The sequence below is a fragment of the Sceloporus occidentalis genome, unplaced genomic scaffold (assembly GCF_023333645.1).
Source record: "Sceloporus occidentalis isolate IW3139 unplaced genomic scaffold, rSceOcc1.0.p SCAF_5, whole genome shotgun sequence".
NCBI lineage: Eukaryota > Metazoa > Chordata > Lepidosauria > Squamata > Phrynosomatidae > Sceloporus > Sceloporus occidentalis.
The window spans coordinates 15,830,527-15,856,121 of record NW_028316985.1 but is presented as its reverse complement, the minus strand read 5'-3'; the positions used below and the strand labels follow the sequence as shown (position 1 = coordinate 15,856,121).

Sequence of the window (25,595 nt, the reverse complement as noted above, 5' to 3'; positions counted from 1 at the left end):
GTAACTTTCACAAGCTCTTTATTTCCTAAGTTTTTCTCAATGTTTTTTGAGCAGATGGATTTCAAAAGTTTGTAGAGGTGATCAGCTTGCTAAGTTGCTGCCTCTGAATACATTCTGCCCTCCGTAGCCACAGATTTTTATCTACAGATTCAAGCAATCACAGCTTGAAAATATTTTTAAAAATACAAATTCCAAAAAGCAACCCTTGATTTTGCTATTTTATATAAGGGACACCATTTTATTATACCATTGTATTTAATGGGACTTGAGCATCCACAGACTTTGATATACATGGGGGTCCTGCAAGCAAACCCCAGCGCATACCAAAGACCCACTATTGTTCACTATAGCTGCATCCACACTGCAGAAATAATCCAGTTTGACACCACATTAAATGCCATGGCTCAGTGTTATGGAATTGCGAGAATTGTAGTTTTGTGATACATTTAGCCATCTCGAGAGCTCTGGTGCCACAACAAACTACAGTTCTCAGAATTCAATAGCATTGAGCCATGACAGTTAAAGCCATGTCAGATTGGATATTTCTGCATTGCGGGTGTAGCCTTGGTGGCTAAAAAGTGAAAATGGATACGAAACAATGCAACCTGTGCTGTGTGGCCATTTTGTTTGAAATGAGCACAGGCAAGGCCAATGGTAGGTGGCTTGTAGGGAATATATAGTGTAGGTTAGTGTAGTGTGGATGCACTTCATGTATCTGAGAAAGTAAACCAAGTGTACTAAAGTTTATGCTACAACCTCTTTGGCACAGTTAATGTCAAAGGTGCAGCAAGATCCCTTTGCATTGCAAAATTAAGTGGGAGTGACTTGGGCAATTAGGCTTGCAGTGCTTATCTCCCAACTTCATTTATTGTTTTCCTTCTTTGATATCTTAGGTGCACATCTTTGACCCTGCACAAGAAGAGATTTCCACACCACTCCTGGGGATTGGTTTGGTTGTCTCAAAGTTCAGGCTTTTTTGTTCTCTGAAAATAGTGGTGCAACCTGTTTGGCCTGTGAAGAAATCTCTCCTGAGTTTTGATTATAGAAGGGCCACACCTTTTTGTACCTGTGCTCTGGTTACTGATCTCTTTGATTCCAAAGTTTCACCTTTTATACACAGAAAGTGGAAAAAGAGGTTCAGGAAAGTCTATGCCATTTGGTCTATTAAGTCACTATAGATGATCCGAATTTCCATGCAGGCAAGAGAGAAGACTGGTGTAGAAGTATATCAGGTTGCATTCACTGGACCTAGCATAAAAATGAATCTCTCCATCTCTCCTCTGTCACTTTTTGGCAAGTTACTACAGGATGAGTCTTCCTTTTCTGGGATTCCAAAATCCAAAATGCTCCAAAATCCCAAACTCTTTTTATGTGTGGCTGAGATAGTGACAGCTATGCTTTCTGACAGTTCAGTGTACACAAACTTTGTTTCATGCACAAAATTATTAAAAATAGTGTCCATAAAATTACCTTTAGGCCATGTGTATATATGTATATGTATGTATATGTATATGAAATATAAATGAATTACATGTTTAGACTTGGGTCCCATCTCCGAGATACATTATGCATATGCAATTTTTTTCAGAATCCAAAATTCTGGTTCCAAGCATTTCAGATAAATTTTTACATCTTAGTAACTTTTCTGGCCTTCTTTGCAAGACTAGTATAATTTTAAAATTAATTTTATCTATTGAAAATATTTCAGGCTATGTTATAACTGCTGAATCCTCCTAAGGCACCAAGCATTGTAAAGAGATGATAGTAAAAATCAGTAAAAACCACAACTTCAGGTAAAACTAGCAACCCATGAATATAGTTCAGGAAAAGGCAGAGAGAATATGTGAATCTGAGTTTTCCAAAAGGCCTGCAAAACAGACGGCTGACACACCCATGGGAGAAGCCCATTCCAGTAGTATGTTGTGCAATATATTGTATAACAGCAAAATATCCCATTCATATATTTTCCTGTTAATACTACAGTTTGGATTTTCCTCATCCAAAGTGCTTGGAACTAGAAGTATTTGGGGTTCCAGGCTTTTTTCTTTTTCTTTTTGGATTGTCAAATACCTGTATTTTCATATATCTATGTAATGAGATATCCAGCTCTAAACACAAAATTCATTTATGTTTCATGTACACCTTATACACATAGCCTGAAGATAATTTTATGCCACATTTTAAAACTATTTGGGGCATGAAACAAAGTTTGTGTACACTGAACCATCAGAAAGCAAAGGCATCACTATCTCAGCCACCCATGAATAAAGTTTTGGAATGCTGGAAAAGGGAGACTCAATGTGTAGCAATAGTAAAAATAATACAAAATTAAACAATATATAAATATTTATCAAATATGCATTATGTAAAGCACTTACCCAATTCTTCAGTGAAAATGGCTCTTAGAGAGCTCTTACAAAAACAACTGGCATGGCAGTCTCTGACCTTAGGTCTAAATTTAATCAGGGAATAAGGATGGGGGGGAGTGCTTCATGGTTTGCAAAATACAGCCCAGGGCTTTAAATTTTATGGAACTCTGGGGTTTACAATTTAGGGAGATTAATTTACAATTCTCAGTCAGAGAGTTATAGTGCCTCCTTGTTGTTATATGTCTTCAAATCACTTCTGATTCATGGTGGTGAACCTGTTGTTCTGAGAGTGTGTAACTTACCCAAGGTTACCCAGTGGGTTTCTATGGCTGAATAGGGAATCATAGGCGGGTTACAAACCACCAGAAAGTACGCGCAGAGCGCATACTAGGGTTAGGAATGGGCGGTGCTTCCGCACCCCCTAACCCTAGTATGCGCTCCGCACGCACAAAATGGCGGCGGCCATTCTACACGGCTGCCGTCATTTTGACGTCTTGGACACATATCGTCCAGACGTGTCGCAGCGGAAGTAAGAGGCTAAGAGGCTGGAAGTCGCATCAAAGCCATGCTCCAGTCCTAAGGACTAGAGCACAGCTTTGGCTTAGCTTCTGGCCTCTTAGGACACATGCATCATTTAAACAGCATACCTCCAAAGTGGCCCAAAGCACCTTTATTTTAGCCTGTCTGTTTGGGCCCATGCTCTGGTCTCCAGGATCATAGTCCAATGCTCAAACCACTACACCATGCCTCACCTTACAACAAATCCTAGGATCCCATAAGATGCTGCCATGGCCGTTAAACTGGAATAATAGTGCTATAATAATGTGCAGTTGGCCCTCCACATTTGTGGCTTTTACTTTTGCGGATTTGATTATTCACGGATTTGAATAATGTGCTCTCTCTAGGAATCTCTAGGTCTTCCAGCACAACTCTATGGGTAACTTTTCCTGGAGAACCTGGAGATTTCTAAAGAGAATTGTAGGTCCTCCAGCACAATTACGTGGTCAGATGTTGACCAAAGAGTTGTGCCGGAGGACCTAGAGATTCCTAGAGAGGTGTTCTCTTGTGTAAAAAAGAAAGTACCGTATTTTCCGGCATATAAGATGACCGGGCGTATAAGACGACCCCCAACTTTTATTATGAAAAAATAGAGTTTAAGATATACTCACTGTACAAGGCTACCCCTATTCCTTGGAAGCTGGCAGCTGGCCGTGCATGCGCACGCCGGCTCCCCAGGCCTCCAGAGGCCCCTTAGAAGCCGGCGCAGGTCTGCCGGCTCCCCAGGCCTCCGGAGGCCTGAGAAGCCGGCAGCCCAGAGAGCGCGCGTGCCGGCTTCTAAAGGGCTTCAGAGGCCCCTTAGAAGCCGGTGCGGGGCTGCTGGCTCCTCAGGCCTCCGGAGGCCTGAGAATCCGGCGGCCCAGAGCGCGCACCCAGCGTACAAGACGGCCCCCGACTTTTGACCCAATTTTAGAGGGTCAAAAAGTTGTCTTGTACGCCGGAAAATACGGTAGTTTTTTTATTTGCAGTTTTTCCACTTTCATGGGGGTCCTGCATCGCTAATGTGGAGGGCCCACTGTAGTGTGAAAAGGGCCCCGGGTGTTTTGCTGAATGGCTCTCACGGTTGCACATATGAGAGATGACAAAAGCCAAGCTTATTGAAGGCTGCTGTTTCAAGGCAACCAGAACATATAGAAGTAGTTAGGTTTTGGGTAGTTGTGTTTCAATCTTTGCAACCCAATGTATCAGAATGGCAATAAAGTTGGACTTACCTGCAGCATATCAGAATGTAGGACACACACATTACCTGTTGGAGAGTCCTGGTGGCACAGTGGTGCAGTCACTCAGTCACAAATCACAAGGTTGTGAGTTCAATTCCAGCCAGGGGCTCAGGGTCAACTCACCCTGGCATCCTTCCGTGGTTGCTAAAATGAGTACCCAGCTTATTGGGGGCAATTAGGTTACACATTATAAACCACTTAGGGAGTGCTTGAGTGCACTGATAAGTGGTATAGAAATGTACTTGCTATTGCTGTTCGGTAGCATGGTGTAGTGGTTTGAGCATTGGGTTATGACTGGAGAGCATGATTTGAATTCTGCTGGGTGACCTTGGACAAGTCACATGCTCTGAGCCTAAGAGGCTGGCAATGGCAAACCCCCTCTGAACAAATTTGCCAAGAAAACCCTTTGATATGGTCTCCATAAGTCTGAAATGACTTGAATGCACACAACAGCAACAAAGCTGTGCTAAAAGATAAGAGCTGGGATTTCTCCATTCCTTAGTTGCAGAGATGTCCCACTCTTTATACCTGGCAACATGAGAGTGAGAGGGCAGAAGATGGAGCATTCAATAATATCAGTCACCATTGCCAACAATAATAACAACATCAGAACTGAAGACAAAAGAAGGACAAGATTAGGAAATATTGAGAGTTTTGGTGTCTCTGAGAAAAAAACAAAACAATTGTGGTTCCAGGGTGACAGGTGCTCTGCGAGCAATTCCAAGTGGACTGACAAAACAACAGTATGAAATCGATATGGATAGGATCACAATAGCACAATTACAAAAACAAACAAATGACACTACAGTACTTGGAACATGCTGCATTATCTCATAATACCTCACTGATTCTTTGATAGAAGCTGAATCACTGATGATCCAAAACTCCACTAAGCTTATAGACTTTGAAACTGAGATATAGTACAAATAAAAATCTTGTAGGCCTTAGGAGAATTATCATGTTACATGTTGGCCACTTAGTGTTTTCTAACATTTCTGCTCTCCTTGTCTGTCTCAGGTCTCCAGCAGATCACCAGCCAAAATGTTGGATCTTACTGAATTAGTGAATATCGATGTGACTGTGGCGTTTGTTTGGTATGCAGTCCTTCTCATTGTAAAAATGATGCTGATGAGTGCCTTAACAGGAATGTTCAGAAGAAAGAAAAAGGTGAGAAGTGACAAAAAATTGTTTGGAGATGGAATTCCCAGTTGTGGTTTCAGAGACCTGAGCTAGAAAATTGCCTGTCATTGCGACAGGAGAGGAAAAAGCAGTCTAAAACCAGAGCTTAGAAAAGTTTGTTTTATTACACTGCAGCTCCCAGAATGCTCTGTTGGCTGTGCTGTCTGGGGGATTCTGGGAGCTTGTAGTCTGGAAATGAACTTAGCTAAGTGCTGCATGAAACTTGTTTTCCAGGTTAGAACAGGACAACAGTATTGGCTCTTGGTAGCCCTGTGGCATATTTCTGGAAGGTGCATGCAGTGCTTTGTGGTGAGACTGTCTGTACTGGCCATGGGCTATAGATAGGCCTTAACATCTGTCTGTTTCTCTTCTGATTCTCTGGCTGCCAGCTTCAGGCTTAGCAGGAAAATGGCAGAGGTTGCAGGACTTAAATCTGAGAAGATGTGCACAGTATTGCACTGTTAATGAATAATAGATACTGATTCTCTAGTCCCACCACCAGCACAGGCTTGCTTGGTGAGGACACAAGAGAAAGAGGCTTCCCAGTGGCTTTTCCTACCCTCTGGAACCGTCTTCCACAGGAAGCTAGGCTGGCCCCCTCCATACTGTTCTTTTGATGACAGGCAAAGATATTTTTGTTCAAACAGACTTTTAATATGTAATAACTCTCAGGGAAGATTCTTTTTGGGGTGCCTGCTATGTTTATGTTTTAAATTTTGTATTTTTAACATGTAATTTTATACTGTTTAAGTGAAATTATTTAAATTGTTTTAAAAATTGAATTGGTAAGTTTTTAACCAATTTTATCTATAATAATTTTTATTCCCTGAAAATCATTTAAAGGGTTCCTCCAAGGTTGAGAACAAGTTGGGAAACCATTGGCATTGTTACTACACTTCTTTGCTTTGTTGAATCTGGGAGCCTACTTGAGAATTGTTGAGAAAGTTTAGCCAAGTGACACTGCTCTTTTGGAGCTTCTTCTGCAGAGCCTGTTCAACAAGGGCCCAAAATGGGTGGGCCAAAAGTACCGCCTTTGGGCCGATCTGGGGGCATGGTGTTCAGATGATCCCGTGGATCAGGCAAAAAGTGCACTGCAGCCGCCTAAGGCGGCCCAAACCCAACCTCAAAAGGAGCACAAAAATGTGCTCTTTGCTAGTGGTCTGTTGTAGATGGTGGTGGCGGCCGGCCTCGGGACCACAGTGTCTCATCATTGCAGTCCTGTGCCGTTTAGGTCGCACTTGTGGTTGGAGCAGCCAGAGGCTGCTACCAGCCACCCGTCTGCTTGAGGGCAAGGTGCTATTTCACCATGGTGCTATTTCACTATATCATGCCTTTTGTTCTGTGTACTCTTGTCTTGATAGGCATTTGCTAACCCCGAAGATACAGCTTTAGTTGCTAAAGGAGAGAGTGCAAAAAAGTTCTTGAGGACTGACCCAGATGTGGAGCGTGTGCGCAGGTAATTAAGGGGATTCCCAGGGTAATTAGATTATCTTTAATCCTCATGCACCAAGATAGGACATTTTAATTCCACCAACTCATGTTTGTAGTAGATCCATGTAAACTAGATCTATGATGTAGGCGCATTGTAACTTGTACAGTTGTAGATAATGGCTAGAATCATATAGTGGTAAGCAGCTGATACAGTAGACCATGACATGATTGTTTTGACACACTCAATGCTCATATTGGAAGCAGCAGTAGAAATGGGAGAAGGAGGTGGCTGGCTTTGAGATGGTCCTCACAGACAAGACACTGTTGGAGGAATGACTTGGAAAATCAACTGTGCTGTGGCAGGTCAGGCACAGGTAAACCCTTCCTTAGTGCTTTGGCTTTGTTGCAGTGTGGCTAGGTTTTCAAAATAGCAGTAAGGGACAGTCAGAATTCATGTCATGCTGGGTTGACACTCAGGAAGCAGCTGTTAACAAGTTTGTGCTCTGCCTAAATAGCAAATGAAAGTATTGATTTCATTTAACTTACCCATATATTTCTCTGCAAAACTGACATATTGTCACATTCATAAATTACATGATGCATACAATTCTGTACACGCACTTCATAATATTTTTTGGGGCATCTTGTTCAGTCTATATGAAAAGGAAAGCTTTCCAGCCCTCAAATAGGGGACACCTGCTAGTCCAATAATGGACAAGCTTTCTGGCCCACAAATAAGGGACATCCCTTATAATAAGGGAACCGTACTATGAGGATACTCTTAAATCCAGGGATTCAGGCGTTATTTTGGAGCCAACAACCTCCTCCTCTCATCACTGACTTTTTAAAAACTGTGGTTGCTGCCTTCTTCTCATTGTCCCACATGAGGAGAGATCTCTGCAATTATCTCAGATTTTATCCATAAACTGTGTGCATTTAAAAAAAAACAGCTGGGATAAAAAAATGTCAAAGCAAATCTATTACTTTTTACTATTACAGTGTACTTTTGTTCTAACCTGAAAGCGGTGGGGGCAGGCTTTAGGGGCAAGTCACACTCTCAGCCTGAGACGAAGGCAAGGGCAAACTCCCTCTGAACAAATTCTGGCAAGAAACCCCCTGTGATAGGCCTTAGGGTCACCTTAGGTCAGAAAGGACTTGAAGGGGGACAGTGACAAAACAAAATAGGAAAGTATCTCCCCATAGCTATACAGTACATGCCATAAAATTGGAAAGACTGCAAGAACCAGACCATATATTATGTACAAGGCCTTTATATGAAGCCAGACCTTCTGGAAATGTGTTTTGGGATAGATATGACTACCTTACATTAATATATATGCCTAGGCCTATGTTTGATCAGTTGATCATAATAAATCTACTACTGTGCCTAGGCCATATTTATGTTATATGTATTTTCCATTCCCTTTGTCTTTGCATTATATTTTTTTAAAAATCCAGTTTTTTAAAAAGTTGTAACAATACAAGATTATGTCTCCCAGGAATAAAAGGCATTGAATAATGTGTCCTTGAAGGCACTCTTAGCTTCCTTTCTTGTTCCTACAGAGAAGAGAAACTGAACTGAATGTATGCAAGAACATGCCCAACATCTTTGTAGGCCTGAACCTTGTGGGGTAGGGCGGAGGATCAGGATTGATAATAGCAGACAGAACTTGGAAACAATGCTTTTTTGGACTTTCTCTTTATACTGGTCTTTGACCATAATAAACTTATTCTATTATTCGACTTCAACTTGTAGCAGGTAATCTGGGAGCTGTAGTCCAAAAAAAAAAAAAAAAAAAGATTCTAAGTTCTGCTCAGATGTGTCACCATGGCTGTTTGTTATGAATATTGTAATAATAATAATAATAATAATAATAATAATAATAATATAAACCTTTATTTATATCCTGCCTCTCTGTCTGCGACAATCGGGGCAGCTTACAGTTAAAAATAGATACAAGATCATACATCCCAATAATTCTCACCCCCCCCCCCAAAAAAAAAAAAACGTCAAAGAATTAGCTATTAAAAACATACATTAAAATAAATAAAAAACGAGCAACTGGGGCTATAGCCTAATCACAGGGACAGTTCAGTTAGTGGCCGGGTTGACTATTCAGAAAAGGCCTGGCAGAAGAGATCCGTCTTGACAGCCTTTTTAAAGCTGTCTAAACTGGTAATATGATGGATCTTCTCCGGCAGGCTGTTCAATAATCTGGGGGCGGTTGAGGAAAAGGTCCTCTGGGTGGTTGCAGCCAGCCTAGTTTTTATAGGCTGCAATAAATTCCTCCCAGAGGACCTGAGTGTTATAATCAAATAGTGTTAAAATGAATGAATGATTTAGACATCAACAACTTGCATCATCATAAACTTAGCTGTTGGAATTGTGCAGCCCTTCAGGTGTTGCTGAACTGCAGCTCCCAAGATACCTCACCTTTGTCTATGCTGGCCAGGGCTGAGGGATGTTGCAGTTGAACATCATCTGATGGTCTACTCAATTCCTACTCATGTCCTTAAGTTGTATTGGTATGCTTTGTGCAGATATATGCTAAGTCTCAGATATGTACAGATTTGTAGAAAGATGAATGATTTGGCTATGGGTTTGCTTTATGTGGCACTTTATGCTGTCATACTGTGAACACATTCTTTCTTATTTTCCAGAATCCACCTCAACGACCTTGAGAACATTGTTCCATTTCTTTTCATTGGATTCTTCTACTCTTTCAGTGGTGTTTCCCTCTCCACTGCCTTGCTGCACTACAGAATATTCTTTGGTTCTAGAGTTTTCCACACCATTGCCTACCTTATACCCCTTCCCCAACCCTGCAGGGCTTTGTCTTGGTTTGCAGGGTACTTAGTTACCTTTTCAATGGTGTATAAGCTTGTGATGGTGGGTCTGAGCACATAACAAGAAAGAAAACCTCCACTCATGGTCTAATCACTGTGGGTTTCAAAGTTTCTGCCTTTGAGAGAACCTTTTTTTATAGATTAATTTTCCAGATCTGCCAAAGGTATGCTAAGCATTGTAGGACATGTTCTAGAGCTGTGGCCCTCAACAATAGATCTCCAGATCTTGTTGGACTTCTGTTCCCAGAAACCCCCACCAGATGCACCAGCTCAGTGCTAGGCAGCCATGTTGAACCTCACTGTCACTCATTTGAAATGAGAGTATGGCCCAGAACATTTCTAATACTGTCCTGCAGGAGCATGTTCCATGGAAAATTGGATAACGGTAAGCAAATGGCCTTTCAAGAGAATATGTCCACTGGTACTGCCTTATTTACCACTGTAAACAACACACATCTTGCATGCAGAAGTTCCCAATTTGATCCCTGACATCTCCAGAAAAAACAAAAGGGGTGGGAGGAGAAGATCATACAGCAGGTATTGGCAGAAACATCTGGCTAAGACCAGGGGGACCCATTGCTAGCCAAAGCAGATGAAACTGGTCTGTGGTAGCCAATGGTGAAATCAGTATAAAGCAGCTACATATGTTCAAGTAATCCCCTGATAAGGTTCTAAGGATCCAGGTTTGCCAGAACTCAGTTTAAAGCTAGTGCTTTATTAGATTCTTCAAATATATTTCTCTCTTGCCTACCCTCTTTCATCAATAAGAATCACCCATTTCTTTAGCTGTTTTTGTTGCAGAAAGGTTACTTTTTAGACTAAAATATCTTGCATCTTTCAGGCAACATAGCTGTGTTGAGTTGCTTCTTTAAACTAACACTTAGTCCTGACACCTGTGGGTACTCCCAGCTTACGTAGATGCATTGAATTCATTACTGAATGGTGACTTAATGTTTATATAAATCCTATAGATTCAATATGTCTGCTCTAGTTGGGATTACCAGCAGATTCAAGAGTTAGCAAGTTTACAGAAAGGTAGCTTTATATTGAGATACCTTCTAACTCAGAAGGTAACTTAGGGGCTAAACAGACTGGCATTTGAGGCCAGCCTTAGGGCAAAGTGGGGGCGTGGCATCCATACACCGCATGTCCCAACGCTGCCCTGATGCCATCAGTCCAAGTGCCCAACCACATGCCAGGGGTGTCATGGTGTTCCTTTGGCGCAGTGTTTAGACATGCTGCACCAAAGGAGCACTGAAAAGTTGTCGCCGCGGTGACAATGGTGCCTTTTTGCCAGTGCTAAAAGGAGTGGAATTTTGCCATTTTTAGCACCAGCAAAGCGCCAGATCGGGGCTGCGACATGGTTGCCACAACCCTGATCCAGCGCTGAAAGGGGTGGTGCGGAGCCGCTTCTTTGGGGCAGTCTGTAGACCCCCATTGTATTGTTGAGACGTGTCTTCCCCAACCTGGAACCCTCCAGTGGTTTTGGACTATACATCCCTGTCCATTGGTCATACTAGCTGGGACTAATCGGAAGTTCTACTCCAGAACATCTGACAGCCATCAAATCTACCTCTAATCCACACCAGTTGGTAGTGACTCCATGGTTCCCCTGATAGCAGACTTTTTTAGCCCTTGCTGGAGATACCAGGGATTTAAATTTGGACTTTTTGTAATCCCAGCATGCTCTGTAACTGAGCTATACTCTCCTCAAAACCAGTCTTTATTCAGAGCAGCTACGATTTTTCATTTCATTGCTCTTTTCACCTCCTGTATGACTGCTGTTTTGATTTACCTGTTTTGTGTGTGTTCAGTTTCCACATTTAAGATGTTTTTGGCATTATTGGCTAGGATGTCTAGAGAAGCATTATAAGGTAATCCAATGTATTTTCAATGGCAATTTACTGGGAGCAAACAATGAATTGGGGCTGGGTTGTATTATAAATGTTAACTGTGTTCTAATCTGCACAGCAGAAATAATGCAGTTTGACACTGCTTTAACTGCCATGGATCAGTGCTATGGGATTCTCAGATCTGTTATTTTGTGAGATATTTAGCCTCCTCAATCAGAGAGCTCTCGTGTCACAACAAACTACAAATTCCAGGATTCCATAGGATGGGTCCATGACAATTAAGATGGTGTCAAACTGCATTATTTCTGCAGTGCAGATCAGACCTGTAACTCCCATCAGTCCCAGCTAGTATTGCCAAGGAATGATGGGATTTGCAGTCCTGGAGCATCTGGTGGGCTGCATGTTCCCCATCTCTATACTAAGAGATGGGCTTCACTTTTGTGATCTTTCTTGTGACCTTTTAAATGGTTGCAACATTTGGAACAAAATTGAAGACTAGGTGGATTCTTAGTATGATGGATCAAGATAGTTCTCAAGTGTGATCATGTAGCTGACTTTTCCAAGTGGTAGGTGACTACATTTTTGAGAATTCTTGGTTTTGTATTTTCCACACTAGGTTAAAAAATGCCTCACTGGTAGCTACATGATAGTGTCAACTCACCCCCATGCTAGAGTAGTCCAGAAAACCCCAACATTGTGGAAAGGAGACCCCTCTCAATCCAAGAGGCAGCCCTACAGCAAATAATGGTGGAATATGCATTTTCTCTCTTATTCTGGTGTAGAGAAAGTCCAAAATCTTTATAACAAATGGACATAGATCCAATTGCTTGGCATAGCTACATTAGGTTCACTAAACCAATGGTAAATCAAATCTAATTTATTTCATGGACTCATTGGGTCTACTGAAGTTGCAATCAGCCTCTAGATTTAGGCCATGATAACAAGCATAACACACGAGAAACAAATGCTGATAGTATAGTGTGATTAAGCCCTCCCTGAGATGTTGGTTTTTAGGAGTGGCCACTGTTGGATGTATTCTTGATTCCAGACCTGTGGCCCTCTCTTCACCTCACACATTCACCTGAGCCCACTAATAAAGTTCAAAATCCATGCTGTTTGAACATGAAATCCCCAGAATTGTTGAGCAGATGCAGTCAAATCCATTGTGTTAATTGGTACCTGGGTAGATGTGCCCTTTGAGGTGATTGCAGAAAGCCACTCAGAGGTTAGTAGAATGAGTTTTCAGAAAAAATATAAGAGTTTTGAGCTGCTCAGTCTGTTTTATATTCCTTAGCTTTACAGGTGTTTAGGATAAATTTAGGCTGGCTCTTAGTCCAGTTTCTAGTAGTTTCGGGTATTGGGAGCAACATTTTCTAATTCCTGTTGAAGAAACAAAATGTTTTTCTTTTGCCTTCACATATAGCCTAACCTCGGTATGATTGGAGTCACTTGTACAAGTTTTTAAAGACTTTTAATGTGCAACAAATCAACAACTGTTTATTGATGGCATGTATGTATGGTAATTTTCTACAGATGCTATTTTGGGATATCTCTTTTTGAAGCCTATGTAATAAACACAAGAGCAAAAAGAAAAAAAAGTGTTTGAATTTTTTGGGCTATTTTGCCCCTCCTTTCCCCTTTCTCTTACGGCAGTCAGCAAATAGGGTGTCACAATGAATCAGAGATTCAAATCATGGAATTCTTTGAAGAATATTTACCTTAATAATAAGGTATCTCAGGCAACGCCAAGCCTTGTTGTAAAGGAGACTTTGATGCAAATAGGTGTTTGTAACCAAGTGCTGGAATAAACACAGGGAACAAAAAAATTTCTTGGTCTAATATAGCTCTTCTTTTTTTCTTTTAAAAAATGTTTAGTGTGCCTTTTACCACAGGTTAAGAAGTTTAGCCTTTGGAACAATTTTCTTTTTTTTATAAAGTAGAACTGGTGTACTGGTTTGAGCTTTGGATTATAGCCCTGGAGACCAGAGTTCGATTCCTCATTCAGCAATGGAAACCCACTGGGTGACTGTGGGCAAGTCATACTCTCAGCCCCAGAAAACCTTGTGGTAAGTGCACCTTGGGGTCACCATAAGTCAGAAACAACATGAAGACACGTCACCACCACCACAATAACAGAACTGGCATTAGGCCTTTGTTATTGAGATCTCACAGCTGTCCAGATTTGATATGTATCTAAAACAGCTCTTCCAGAGGTTTTTACAATTAACGTTTATCCTATAATTATCTACCAAATTAATCAGAGTAAAATATATGTATATTTTCCATTGGTTGCAGAATGGCCAATTTAGCATTCAGGATTATGATTTCTGGCCATATGGCTCTGCTTTATACTGTGGGCTTCATAGTCTACTGTCCTCTCTTCTAGGTGTCCTTTTTGTCTTGTACTGAAGGCACTTTATTCCTGTTTATCAGCTGGGCAAAAGCTAGGGATCTCTCAGTGCCAGGACGTTCCTAAGCAAATGCAGTTCTGCTTATCTCAGTTTCTAGCCATTCCAGCCTTTTTACCTTGGAGGGACCCTGGAAATAATTTTTGGATCTCAGGGGATCCCTGCATACCAATTATTATATCTACAGCTTAAATCCCCCCTCCCCCATCATGATCTCTTGCATAATTCTAGGTTTCCAGGGAACCCTGGTTGAGAAACAGATCTGTTAATTACTTGGCCATCTTTTCACACCAGGGACTAGCTTTTAACCCAACCAGCAGATTAGAGTTTATTTCCGCTTTAAAAAAATCTGTACTGTACATCGATTGTTCTCTTTTCTTCCCATTTCCTCTTTTCTCCCACCCAACAATAACTTTGACTTTTCCTCTTAGTTTAACTTAGGTCCAAAACACACTGCATAAATAATCCAGTTTGAAACCAGTTTAACTGCTCTGGCTCAATGCTAGAGAATTCTGGCAATTGTAGTTTTGTGAGACATTGAGCCTTCTCTGTCAGAAAGCTCTGGTACCACAATAAACTATAATTCCCAGGATTCCCTAGCACTGCGCCAGGGCAGTTAAAACAGTCTCAAACTGGATTATTTCTGCAGTGTGTTTTGGACCTGTGGCCCCATACAGACTGCCAAAATAAAGCTACTTTGGATCACTTTGGAGATATGCTGTTTAAATGATGCATGCGTCCTAAGAATCCGGAAGCTGCGCCAAAGCTGTGCTCCAGTCTTAGGACTGGATGGTACCTTTGGTGTGGCTTCCAGACTCTTAGGATGCATGCATCATTTAAACAGCGTACCTCTAAAGTGACCCGAATCAGCTTTATTTTGGCCCATCTGTTTAACTAGCTGTTAAAGTCCTTAGTTCAAAATAATGGTGATGGAATCATTGTGGTCCATTTCAAGTTAGGGATGGCCAGCTGTTGAAGATCATTAATTTAAATACTTTTTAGTTGTCCCCCAAGTTGTTCAGGTAGTTCTCTACTAGTTTTCATTAAGAGTTTATGAGTGGTCAAGATAAGTGCTGCTAAAAGAAACTGTCTATAGGTTTTTTGAGGTTTGCAATTTGACCAGATAGGAGCTAATTGTTCTGGCTAGTGTCTGCCATGAACATGGCTTCCTTTCCAGACTATAGGGCAGAAAGGTTTTTAAAATTTTGGTTACGTTTAAAATGAACATATATGCTCAAAACAAATGTAGAACTGAGACTTTAAAGTATTTTTTTTAAAGGACCACCTGATGCACAAGACAAAAAGCAAGACTGAATCATTGAGCTTGGAGGCATATGTATTATATTCATAGCAGGATTTGTAAGACTAGATTTCACAACATGCCTAAAATCCCTGCTGGGGCAACTCTTAAAAGCCCTATACATTTAACTTTAGTTTCAGAAAAAAACAAGGCTTGTAAGCAAAGGGAACACAATTATGGTCAAAAGGTGCACTTACTTTAAGAAAAGGTCCACCTACTTTAAGCCTGTTTTCACATAACTCCTAACTTTCTGCTCTTCTGTAGAATTTTTATGATAAAGATATCCTTGGTACACCTAGGGAAAAAATAAAACAGTATAATGTTCTGTCTCCTCAAACTACCAGTTGCCAGGCCCAACCTCGAAGCCCTCTTTTTGAAATCCCTGCGGCTGGTTTTAAAGTTGCACTAAGTAATACTTTGTACTGTATACATTTATTTCAGTTAAGAGCATTTTTAAAATTGAGACATTTGACATGCCTCTTGATGCAAGATATGTGTACACAAAATGGATATTGCAAATTACAACTCGTCTCCTCTTACAATTTTTGTTATTTATGTATTATCCCTTTTCTTTCTTTCATACTTCATCAGCCTCTGAAAAAGACTATTAAATGTTACTAAGTCAAAATGTGTTGGGCTAACTACAAGAGTACAACTGTTATTTTCAGGACTCGGAAACCTTGTCTCTTCTCTTCATCCCTTCTATCGGATATCACCACTCCTCTTTTATCTTTTGTAAGTGAAGGGAACACAGTTATGCTGATTCATTCTTAGTAAGGGAGGCCACACTTTTCCCAGTGGAGTCATTAAAGATATCCGAAGCTCTGTGGTTGATAAGAAAACATAGTAGATGGGCATGCCTCCACTCAAGGCTCTCATAGCCTTTCCATGTGGCCTTCCAAATAATGGAATCTGATTACCATGAGTCCCAACTAACACAATCAAGTGTGATGGGAATTGTAGTGCAGCAACATCTGGAGGTTTACAGCTTTCTCATACCTACTTTACTTTTTTATTCATGCATTATTTATTTGTACTTCAACCTAGCTTCTGGTGTGTTGGATTATTCATTGTCATCATCCTTGGCCTTTGCCCATGATAGCCTTGTTGCTAAAGGATGTTATTTTTGCAATCAACTTACAGACAAATGGACATACTAGTTACTGTTAGCTGTCTTTGAGCTGACTCATGGCAACATTATGTCTGAGACATCTTCAACCCCTGCTATCCTCCACTGCTTGTCTTGTACTAGTTACATAGTCATAACTAGCTTTGTTCTGAATTTGGAAGATGCATTTATAATATTTACACACACACGCGCACACACACACACACACACACACACACACACATAGTGCCCTGAAATGACATCTGCACATGACCTTGTGTGCTTGAAGCCCAGGTGTACAAGTGACATACGATACAAAACTGGGTGGAAATAGACACAAAGCTGTGCTCTGTGGTGAAAAAATAGAGCAAAAAGCTCATAGTCCACCGCAACATGGAAAATGAACATCATCACATGTGCACATAAACAGCACGGTGCAAGTGCAGGAAAGCAAGGCAGTGTATGGAAGTGGTCTGGAGCATGCACTCTGGGATGGCAACCATCATGTGATGTTTTCGTTTGAGCATATGTGCACATTTGTGGCCATCTACATCACTGAGCTGTCATACACCCCATGACATGAAAGTACGACAAATAGGGCAGGTCACCAATAATGCAATAGATGTAATTACAACCTACACAAACTGGTCAGTGTAATGGGGGTATCGGGAAAGGGGAAATGTATGGGTGGCCTCCATGGTTGTCCTTTGTCAGTGTGTCATTTGGTGCACTGATGCACTGTATGTATGGTGTATCACTTGTGTGACTATGTGGCTGGACAATGGGATGGTAGCTGAGTGGGAGGAGGGAGGTAATTGGCGGTCACAAACAGTGTTTGTGTGATGGTGTGCATGCATGGTGTGGAGGTGGAAAAAATATGACCAAGCAGCACAGCTTGATGCATCATGGTGCAGAGTGCCCACAGGTGTTCAGCCTGCCTTGGAAACCACCATGTCGACAGCACTTTCAGAAAACCCTGGATTGAGGCAATTTTCCCTGTCTATGCTCAGCCTCAAAGATTTTTGTTTGTATTAGTAGATAGAGAGCTACTTGGAAGTCCCAGCTTCCACCTCCCTACTAACCTATGCTGTTTTAATGCCAGTTACTCTCTGAGCCTGCCCTTCCCAGCAGAGCTATTATGATGTTAAAATGAGAATGGTTATGTAATGTCACCTTGGAGAAAGGCCAGAGTTATAGGCCTGTTACAGACAGCCAAAATAAAGCTGCTTCGAGTCACAGTGGAGGTATGGTGTTTCAATGATGCATGCGTCCTAAGAGTCCAGAAGCTGCACCAAAGCCATGCTCCAGCCCTAAGGACTGGAGCGTGGCTTTGGTGTGGCTTCTGGACTCTTAAGACACATGCATCATTGAAACACCATACCTCCACTGTGACTCGAAGCAGCTTTATTTTGGCTGTCTGTAACAGGCCATAATTTCCCCCCTTAAAAGTGACTTAAGTTGAAGAACTTTGTTAAGTCCACAGGTAAAAGTTTTATTATATTCTAGTGCTTGAAAGTAGAGTTACTTTTTTTGTAACTGCTTGAAAGCCCACCCTTTTTGTAACTGCTTGAAAGCCCACCCTTCAACTCTCCTTTTCTGTCTCTGTGGACAACATTTCTATTCAACCAGTCCAGCAAGCCCACAGTCTTGGTTTTTTCTTTGACTCTTCTCTGTCGTGTATCCCTCAGATCCAGACCACAGCCAAGGCTTGTAGATTCTTTTTGTACAATATTGCCAAAATCCGACCATATCTCTCTGCCTCTACTGCCAAGATCCTGGTCCATGCCCTAGTGATCTCACGACTTGATTACTGTAACGTCCTCCTGGCTGGGCTTCCTCTTTCTCACCTCCATCCTTTAATCTCTGTTCAGTGTTCAGCTGCACGCATTATCACTTCCACCCACCGCTCTGACCACATCTCTCCTGTGTTGGCATCCCTTCACTGGCTCCCTCTCCCTTTCCGCATTCAGTATAAGCTCCTGCGGTTGACATTTAAAGCCCTCCATGGACTGGCCCCTCCTTACTTATCAGACCTTCTTTCTCCTCACCTTCCCACTCGGGCCCTCCATTCTGGTAGTCAAGGTCTGCTGTCCCAGCCCAGGATTTCCTCTGCCCCATCTCGGATTCGCCCCTTTTCACTCGCTGCCCCTCACTCCTGGAACCTTCTTCCCCCACAAGCAAGAGCCATCACTTCTTTAACCAGCTTCAAAACAGAGTTGAAAACCATCCTGTTCAGAGAAGCCTTCCCAGGCATTGCATAATTGTCGCTTACTACTTGATGTTCTTTTGGTGCCTGTTTATCAAACCATTTCCTGTATGCTATGTTCTGTATATGCATTATCCTACTTGAGAGTATGTATTTCCCCTGGAAGAAGATTAACCATCCATTATGAAGCCAAGCCCTCCCTCCAGTCCATCTGCCTTGGTCCAGGCCTTGGAGGTAGAGAAGAACTGCTGGACCTCTTACCCTTTCCCTCCACCACTCCCTTCTCCTTCTGTATCATGTCTTTTTAGATTGTAAGCCCGAGGGCAGGGAACCGTCTAACTAAAAACATTGCATGTACAGTGCTGTGTAAATTTACAGCGCTTCATAAATAAAGGTTAATAATAATAATAAATAATAAGATTCTGGGAGGTGTAGTTCAAAAAGTTACTTTTCCATGCTTTCCTTTAGAATGACTCTTAAGCTCCTTGCATTACAGTTGGAAATTCTTGATTATGCTTTTGAGAAACGGAAAGGAGATATGGCTTCAATTTTCAACAGCTTGGGGGGTCATTTGATGAAATTTTATCTGTCTGGATGCAGTAATTACTGCATCCATCCTTATAACAAATGTATAAACGTGCTTTCTAAAAGCTGTTCCAGTGACTTAAAGGAAGAAGTGTGCTCCTCAGATCAAAGGCACCTGTTGAATTTGGAAGGAATTAATTCAAAAGGCAACTGTAGTGATTCTTTGTTTTAGAATTCAGATGTCAGGCTTCAGAATGGAAGGTGTTCTGAGGTGCCTTAGAATTATGATGATAGGACATTTAAAGCCATCATCTAAATAAAATAAAATATGCTCCCAATCAAATCCATAGCATAAAACTCTTTCCATCAGATCAATAATAACCATATCACCATTGCCACTGAGAAAAATAAAGAACAAGAAAATCAAGGTGAGGTGTAGGGAAGATATTCGTTTAAGCTGTCCTGAGGTACACTGTTATAATGATTTTAAAAGTCTTATTTATTTATGATGATTATGATAAAAAAAACACAATTCAGGCACACTTGTCACACATATCCAGGATGCTGTAATTGGTGTTCCCAAGCTGCAATCATATCATTCTGTTGCAAGAATGTAAAATAAAACTTTTGCCACCTTAAAGATGGGCAGTGCAATCCTTCAAAAAATTAACTTGTCAAGGATTAGAATGATCAAGAACAGCCCTGCTACAGGAGCAGGAGTGAGATGGAGCAGGAGTGAGATGAGGGAACAGCTAGATTATCTAGAATCATAGAGTTGGAAGAGACCACAAGGGCCATCCAGTCCAACCCCCTCCATGCAGGAACTCTTAATCAAAGCACCCCCGACAGATGGCCATCCAGCCTCTGTTTAAAGACCTCCAAAGAAGGAGACTCCACCACTCTCCAAGGTAGCATATTCCACTGTCGAACAGCCCTTGCTGTCAGGCCCTTAGCTTGCATCCCTTGTTCCGGGTCCTGTTTTCTGGAGCAGCAGAAAACAAGCTTGCTCCCTCCTCAATATGACATCCCTTCAAATATTTAAACAGGGCTATCATATCACCTCTTAACCTTCTCTTCTCCAGGCTAAACATCTCCAGCTTCCTAAGTTGTTCCTCCTAGGGCATGGTTTCCAGACCCTTCACCATTTTAGTCACCCTGCTTTGGACATGCTCCAGTTTCTCAACAACTTTTTAAAATTGTGGTGCCCAGAACTGGACACAATATTCCAGGTGGGGCCTGACCAGAGCAGAATAAAGTGGCACTATTACTTCTCTTGATCTAGACCCTAGATGCAGCCTAAAATCGCATTGACCTTTTAGCTGCCACATTGCACTGTTGACTCATGTTCAACTTGTGGTCTACTTGGACTCTTAGATCCCTTTCGCACATAGTCTCGTTCAGCCTCTGAAAGCCAGCCTGGTGTAATGGTTTGAGCATTGTTTTACACCTCTAGAGATCAGGGTTCAATTCCCCTCTAGGTTATAGAAACCCACTGGGTGACCTTGGGCGAGTCACACACTCTCAGTCCCAGAGAACTTTGTGATAGGTTTGCTTTAGGGTTGTCATAACTTGGAAATAACTTGAAGGCACACAATAAAAACAAGAAACCTTCCAGGCCAGTGGCACAGTCACTATACTGGTATAAAGTTAGTCCAGACCTAGGGTATTCCTAAACCATTTCTAAGAAGGGTTTGGATTAGCACCGCTTCAGCAAGCCTAGCATGAGATCAAGTGGCCCTTAGCCTTCTCTGCCAAATAGGATTGTGTTTTAACACTTTTATGCAGTGAAAGATTCACTTGTATGAATTTGCCTTGCATAAAGACCAGTGGTGCCCCAAGTTCAATATTGTCTGCACTGACCAATGACATCCTTCCAGGGTTTCTGGCTAGAATTTTTTGCAGCTGTACTTGGATTGAACCTGTGATGGTTTGCATGCTAAGCATGTGTTCTACCACCAGGAACCCAGCCCATAGTGATCCACTGTAAGCTAAATACAGAAGAAGTTGGGGGTGTATAATGAAGTGAGTTTTGATTCTTTGCTATCTTTGAGAATGAATTATAAATCAGTGGTCATGAATACGTTTTGCATGTGGACGGCCCCAGGTTCCATCCCTGATATCTCAAGGAAAGGCTGGAGAAGATGCCTGTTCATGATTGGTGAGAGACATTTTGCTGTTTTGTATGAAGGACAAGATGACATTTCCTGGTCTTTATACAGGAACTGATTGGACTGTCCATTGAATTCAGCACATCTGAGGTAGAAGGATAATATAATGGGTCCGGATAGGATATATGGCAAACATAGCTCTGTCCTTCAACGTAGAGAAAATGTGGGTACCATTAGGACCAGACAAAAGGATGGCATTGCTGCCTCTTATAATCTGTTACATGAAGCATCTTCCTCATCCTGCCTAATAGCTGGATAAATACAATTTATCTTAAATTGTAGCAAGCTACTGTAGGTCATGGTGTTGACAATAAGTATAATGCAGCTTCCTATAATTCATGCAATATAAGTGGTGCTTAATGTTACAAAGTACTTTGTCCACTATGGAGGGATCCCAAAATAGCCATTTTTTGAGCCTGAATAGTGACTGTAAGTCCTAATTTTCTCCCTAAGTGTGTTATGTAATACACTTTTATCCCTGTTATTTGCTTTCATTACAATATTCAAATATTATATGTTTTCAGCTTTTATTACTCATGGTTGTTGCAGGATGTTAGCCAGCTGCCACCACTCAATGCCACCCCCACCCCCTGCCTGCCCACCTTTACAGGCTAACTACAACACTACTTTTTGTTCAAAAGAATAATTTAGAGTTACCACTAGATGTCCCCCTTTGGCTTTTTCTTTTTAGGAAAGTGAAGTGAAGCCAACATTCCATCTGATCTTTTCTGAGCAGACACAACTACAGTGTGCCATTGAGAAAACTGGGGTTTAGGCTCAATAGTTGCATGCCAGAACTCATCTGGAAAACAGAGCTGAATGAGACCTGAGAAAATGTAGACATAGAGATACAGATTGATTCCTTCCTTCCTCCCTTGTCTATCTGTTAATTTTTTCATTTCATTTCATTTCCTTCCTACCATCATCCCACCACTTCTCAGCTGCTTTTAAAATGTCCCAGTTTCTCCCTCCACCCACTTCTCACTTTGCCCTCAGCATGCTTCAGCTGCTGCCAACTAAGTTCAAAATGCAAAAAGAGTTTACACTCGATTAATTCAGCAGCAGGGAGAGAAGAGGGTGGCAAAGTCTTTCCTTGTAGACTCAGGCAAAAGCAAACTTCTGCTTGTGTGTTGTCCTTCCTTAATAAGATCTGCCATCTTGACCACACTTTGATGTTGCTTGGCCACACACATCTCAGTTTTCATCTGTGAAATGTTGGGGAACCTGGCTTCATGGCTGTATAGAAGAGGGACTTACAGTATACAGGGTGATTAAAAAAGAATGGTGCAAAACCAACAAAGACCATTCTTTGAAGATGCCAGCCACAGATGCTGGTGAAACATCAGGAAGAAACTCTTCTAGAATATGGCCACATAGCCCGAAAACCCCACAAAACCCAACAAAGAACAGCTTTACTTTTGCATCATTCTTTTTGAATCACTTGGTAGAAGAAGCAATTTCAACACTTGCTGAAGTTCCTTCTACAAGAGTCTTGTCCCTTATCTCGCCTGGCAACTCTGCTTAGTCCTGGTGACGGGTTTGTCCCATCACTTCTTTCCTCTGGTTTAGTGGTTCCCAACCTTCCTAATGCTGCAACCCTTTAATACAGTTTCTCATGTTGTGGTGATCCCCAACCATAACATTATTTTCATTGCTACATGCAAATATGTGTTTTCCAATGATCTTAAGTGACCCCTGTGAAAGGTTCATTCAACCCCCAAAGTGGTCCCGACCCACAGGGAACCACTACTCTGGTTCATCCTAGGCTCTTGCACAAAGCTCAGCCCTCATATTTAGTTAGTTCCAATGAATAAATGAAATTTCTCTTTCTCATACTTGGTCGCTTTCTCATTGCTTATCCCCTTTGCTCCTTGAGCCATGAATTCTTGACTAGCCCTTGACCATTTTTGCCAACAGTATGCACTCCCTTGATCATGTGTGGGTAAAGTGATGTTCATGAACTTCATGGAGTTACCAAGCCCTCCAGGATACCCCTGTACCTTCACGTGATGAGAAAAGAAGCCATTCCCTCTCAAATCCTCTTAAGGCTCCAAATAGTCTCCTTAAAACCCCAGTATTTCCAAAATTATTGATTTTGACTAGTTACTTCCAAGTTGTTGCTTGGTACTCAGAGTCTGATATTCTACTCTGCCTAACAGAGTGATGGCACTCATCAACTTTTTTTTTCATTGATCTTAAAGTGGGAGAAGGTTGCTCTAATGTCAATACTGGAAGGAAGCCACTGGTTGTGAAACCTTGGGGGCTTTTCACACTACACATTTATAGCATGTTTATTCCACTTTAACTGTAATGTGGCATCATGTGGGATTTTTGAGTTTGGTGAGGCATAGGAGCTCTCTGGATTAAAATTTGTAAATTGCTTTCAAGTTGCCTATTGAATTTCATAGGATTTTCTTGTTGTTGTTGTTTGTGTGCCTTCAAATCTTTTCTGACTTACTGGGCCCGAACAGACAGGCCAAAATAAAACTGCTTTGGATCACTTTAGAGGTATGCTGTTTAAATGCTGCATGCATCCTAAGAGGCTGGAAGCCACACCAAAGCCACGCTCCAGTCCTAAGGACTAGAACACAGCTTTGGTGCAGCTTCTGGCCTCTTAAGATGCATATGCCATTTAAACAGCATACCTCCAAAGTGACCTGAAGCAGCTGTATCTTGGCCTGTCTGTTCGGGCCCATAGTGACCCTATGGTGAACCTATCATGGGTATTTTTTTGGCAAGATTTGTTCAGAGGAGGTTTACCATTGTCTTCCTCTGAGGCTGAGAGAGTGTGACATGTCCAAGGTCACCCAGTGGGTTTCATAGCCAAATTGAGACTCAAACCCTGGTCTCCAGAGTTGCAGTCCAACACTTAAACCACTACTCAATGCTGTGGTTTGTCATTGTTTCTCTCTGAAATATAGCCTATACCATCTGGTATTTCCTGGCAATCCAAATCCAAGTATTAACTAGGCCTGACCCAGCATAGCTCTTCAGACCAGATGAAATCAGGTGCCTTCAGGCCTTACTCCTCCCTAAACGGAAAATCTCAGGATTCCAGATGATGTTGCTACGGCAGTTAAAGTGGAATCAGAGTGCTACAATTGTTTAGTATGAAATGGCCCTAGGAGTTATAAACCAGTAATCAAATAGATGTCGGAAATGACAGAAATGCTGATTTTGGCCCCAACAAAGTCCTATCTTTTTATCACCCTTCCTTGTTTCAGGAAGCCAAAGGAGAGTCATTGAAGACGTCAGGAACACTTCAATGCCTAAGGGACACTCTTCCCTGCCGAAAGAACTGATTTAAGTTTAAGTTTGCAGTGAGGCTCTTCAGCATTATTTCCTGTTATTTTTGTTGTAGTTTAGTTTTGTTGGAAAGGATGGTACACACTGAAGATTAAATCATAGATTAAGGATGACTAGAGTAAGCAATCAAGAGTTGATGGCACAGCCCAGTGATGGAATTGTTAATGATGCAACCCCCTTTTAAAAGTAATGTTTCTCATTTGGACACTGCAGCTCATCCCTATTTATTTTTCATCTCCTTTCCTTGCTACTTTATCTATGTCTTCTCCAGTTCAGTTGCAACCCAAGGGACATTGTTTTAATCATTTGCTGTTCCTAACCGAACTTTCTTGTAGGTATTTAGTATGACTTTGCTTTGAGATAGAAACATATGGAAAAGGTATTTTTAATGCGTGCAGGGAGGCTTCATTACTTAAAGGGCATTTTATTCCCGTCTGCTTGAAAGAAAGCTTTCAAAAGCTCCTATATTTTCACGTCAGAAGAGAAACAGTTTTCCAAATAGGGCTATGAAACTATTTGTTTTGGCTTTCCAAAACTTAAAAAAACAACAACTCAGTTGCTTCCCCCACCCTCTGTCTGTCTGTCTGTCTGTCTGTCTGTCTGTCTGTCTGTCTGTCTATCTATCTATCTATCTATCTATCTAGATGGCTATGCTGTTTGGATATCCCTCCATACCACCTTAACTCAGAACAACACCAACAACATCTTAAGAAAATGCAGGCTTGTGACTAACATTGTCATATTTTGTTTCTCCTGTATGATTTATAACATCTTTGCCTGATGAAGAAGCCAGTGGAGCTTTGAAAGCTTGCAATATGTATTTCATGCATTTTGGTTGGTCCAATAAAGGTATCACTGTTTTGTGAATTTTGGATGTGATTATACTTTGCTATATGGCCAACACAGCTACCACTGCATATGTTTCCTATGCTAACTGCAGTATGACCAAAAAAATCATTTGTCTTAAGCTCTGAATTGCTAAGGTCATCAAGACAGGTCACACATTTCTGAGTTTCCTTCCTCATGGAGTAGAGACAAACCCAGCCCCATGGTTCTCTAGGGAGCTGGAAGGAATGCAGTGAGTAGAATAACAAAAGATCATGACTGAAAGAAAGCT

General features: G+C 41.5%; 1 protein-coding gene across 6 annotated transcripts in view; it reads left to right on the top strand.

Moving 5' to 3' along the window:
- LOC149311686 (microsomal glutathione S-transferase 1-like) overlaps window positions 1-24,472 on the top strand; it is a 30,488-nt gene extending 6,016 nt beyond the window's left edge. For 4 of the 6 annotated variants that reach the window (XM_089527680.1, XM_089527683.1, XM_089527681.1 and 1 more), the window contains 3 exons: window positions 5,165-5,314; window positions 6,688-6,782; window positions 9,419-13,190. In XM_089527680.1, coding sequence (XP_089383806.1) covers window positions 5,189-5,314; window positions 6,688-6,782; window positions 9,419-9,665 — 468 coding nt within the window. In that variant the 5' untranslated portion in view covers window positions 5,165-5,188 and the 3' untranslated portion in view covers window positions 9,666-13,190. Of the gene's footprint in view, window positions 1-5,164; window positions 5,315-6,687; window positions 6,787-9,418; window positions 13,191-24,396 lie in introns of those variants that run through there. The other 2 variants (XM_089527684.1, XM_089527685.1) reach the window with 2 other exon arrangements.
- Window positions 24,473-25,595: the final 1,123 nt, after the last annotated feature.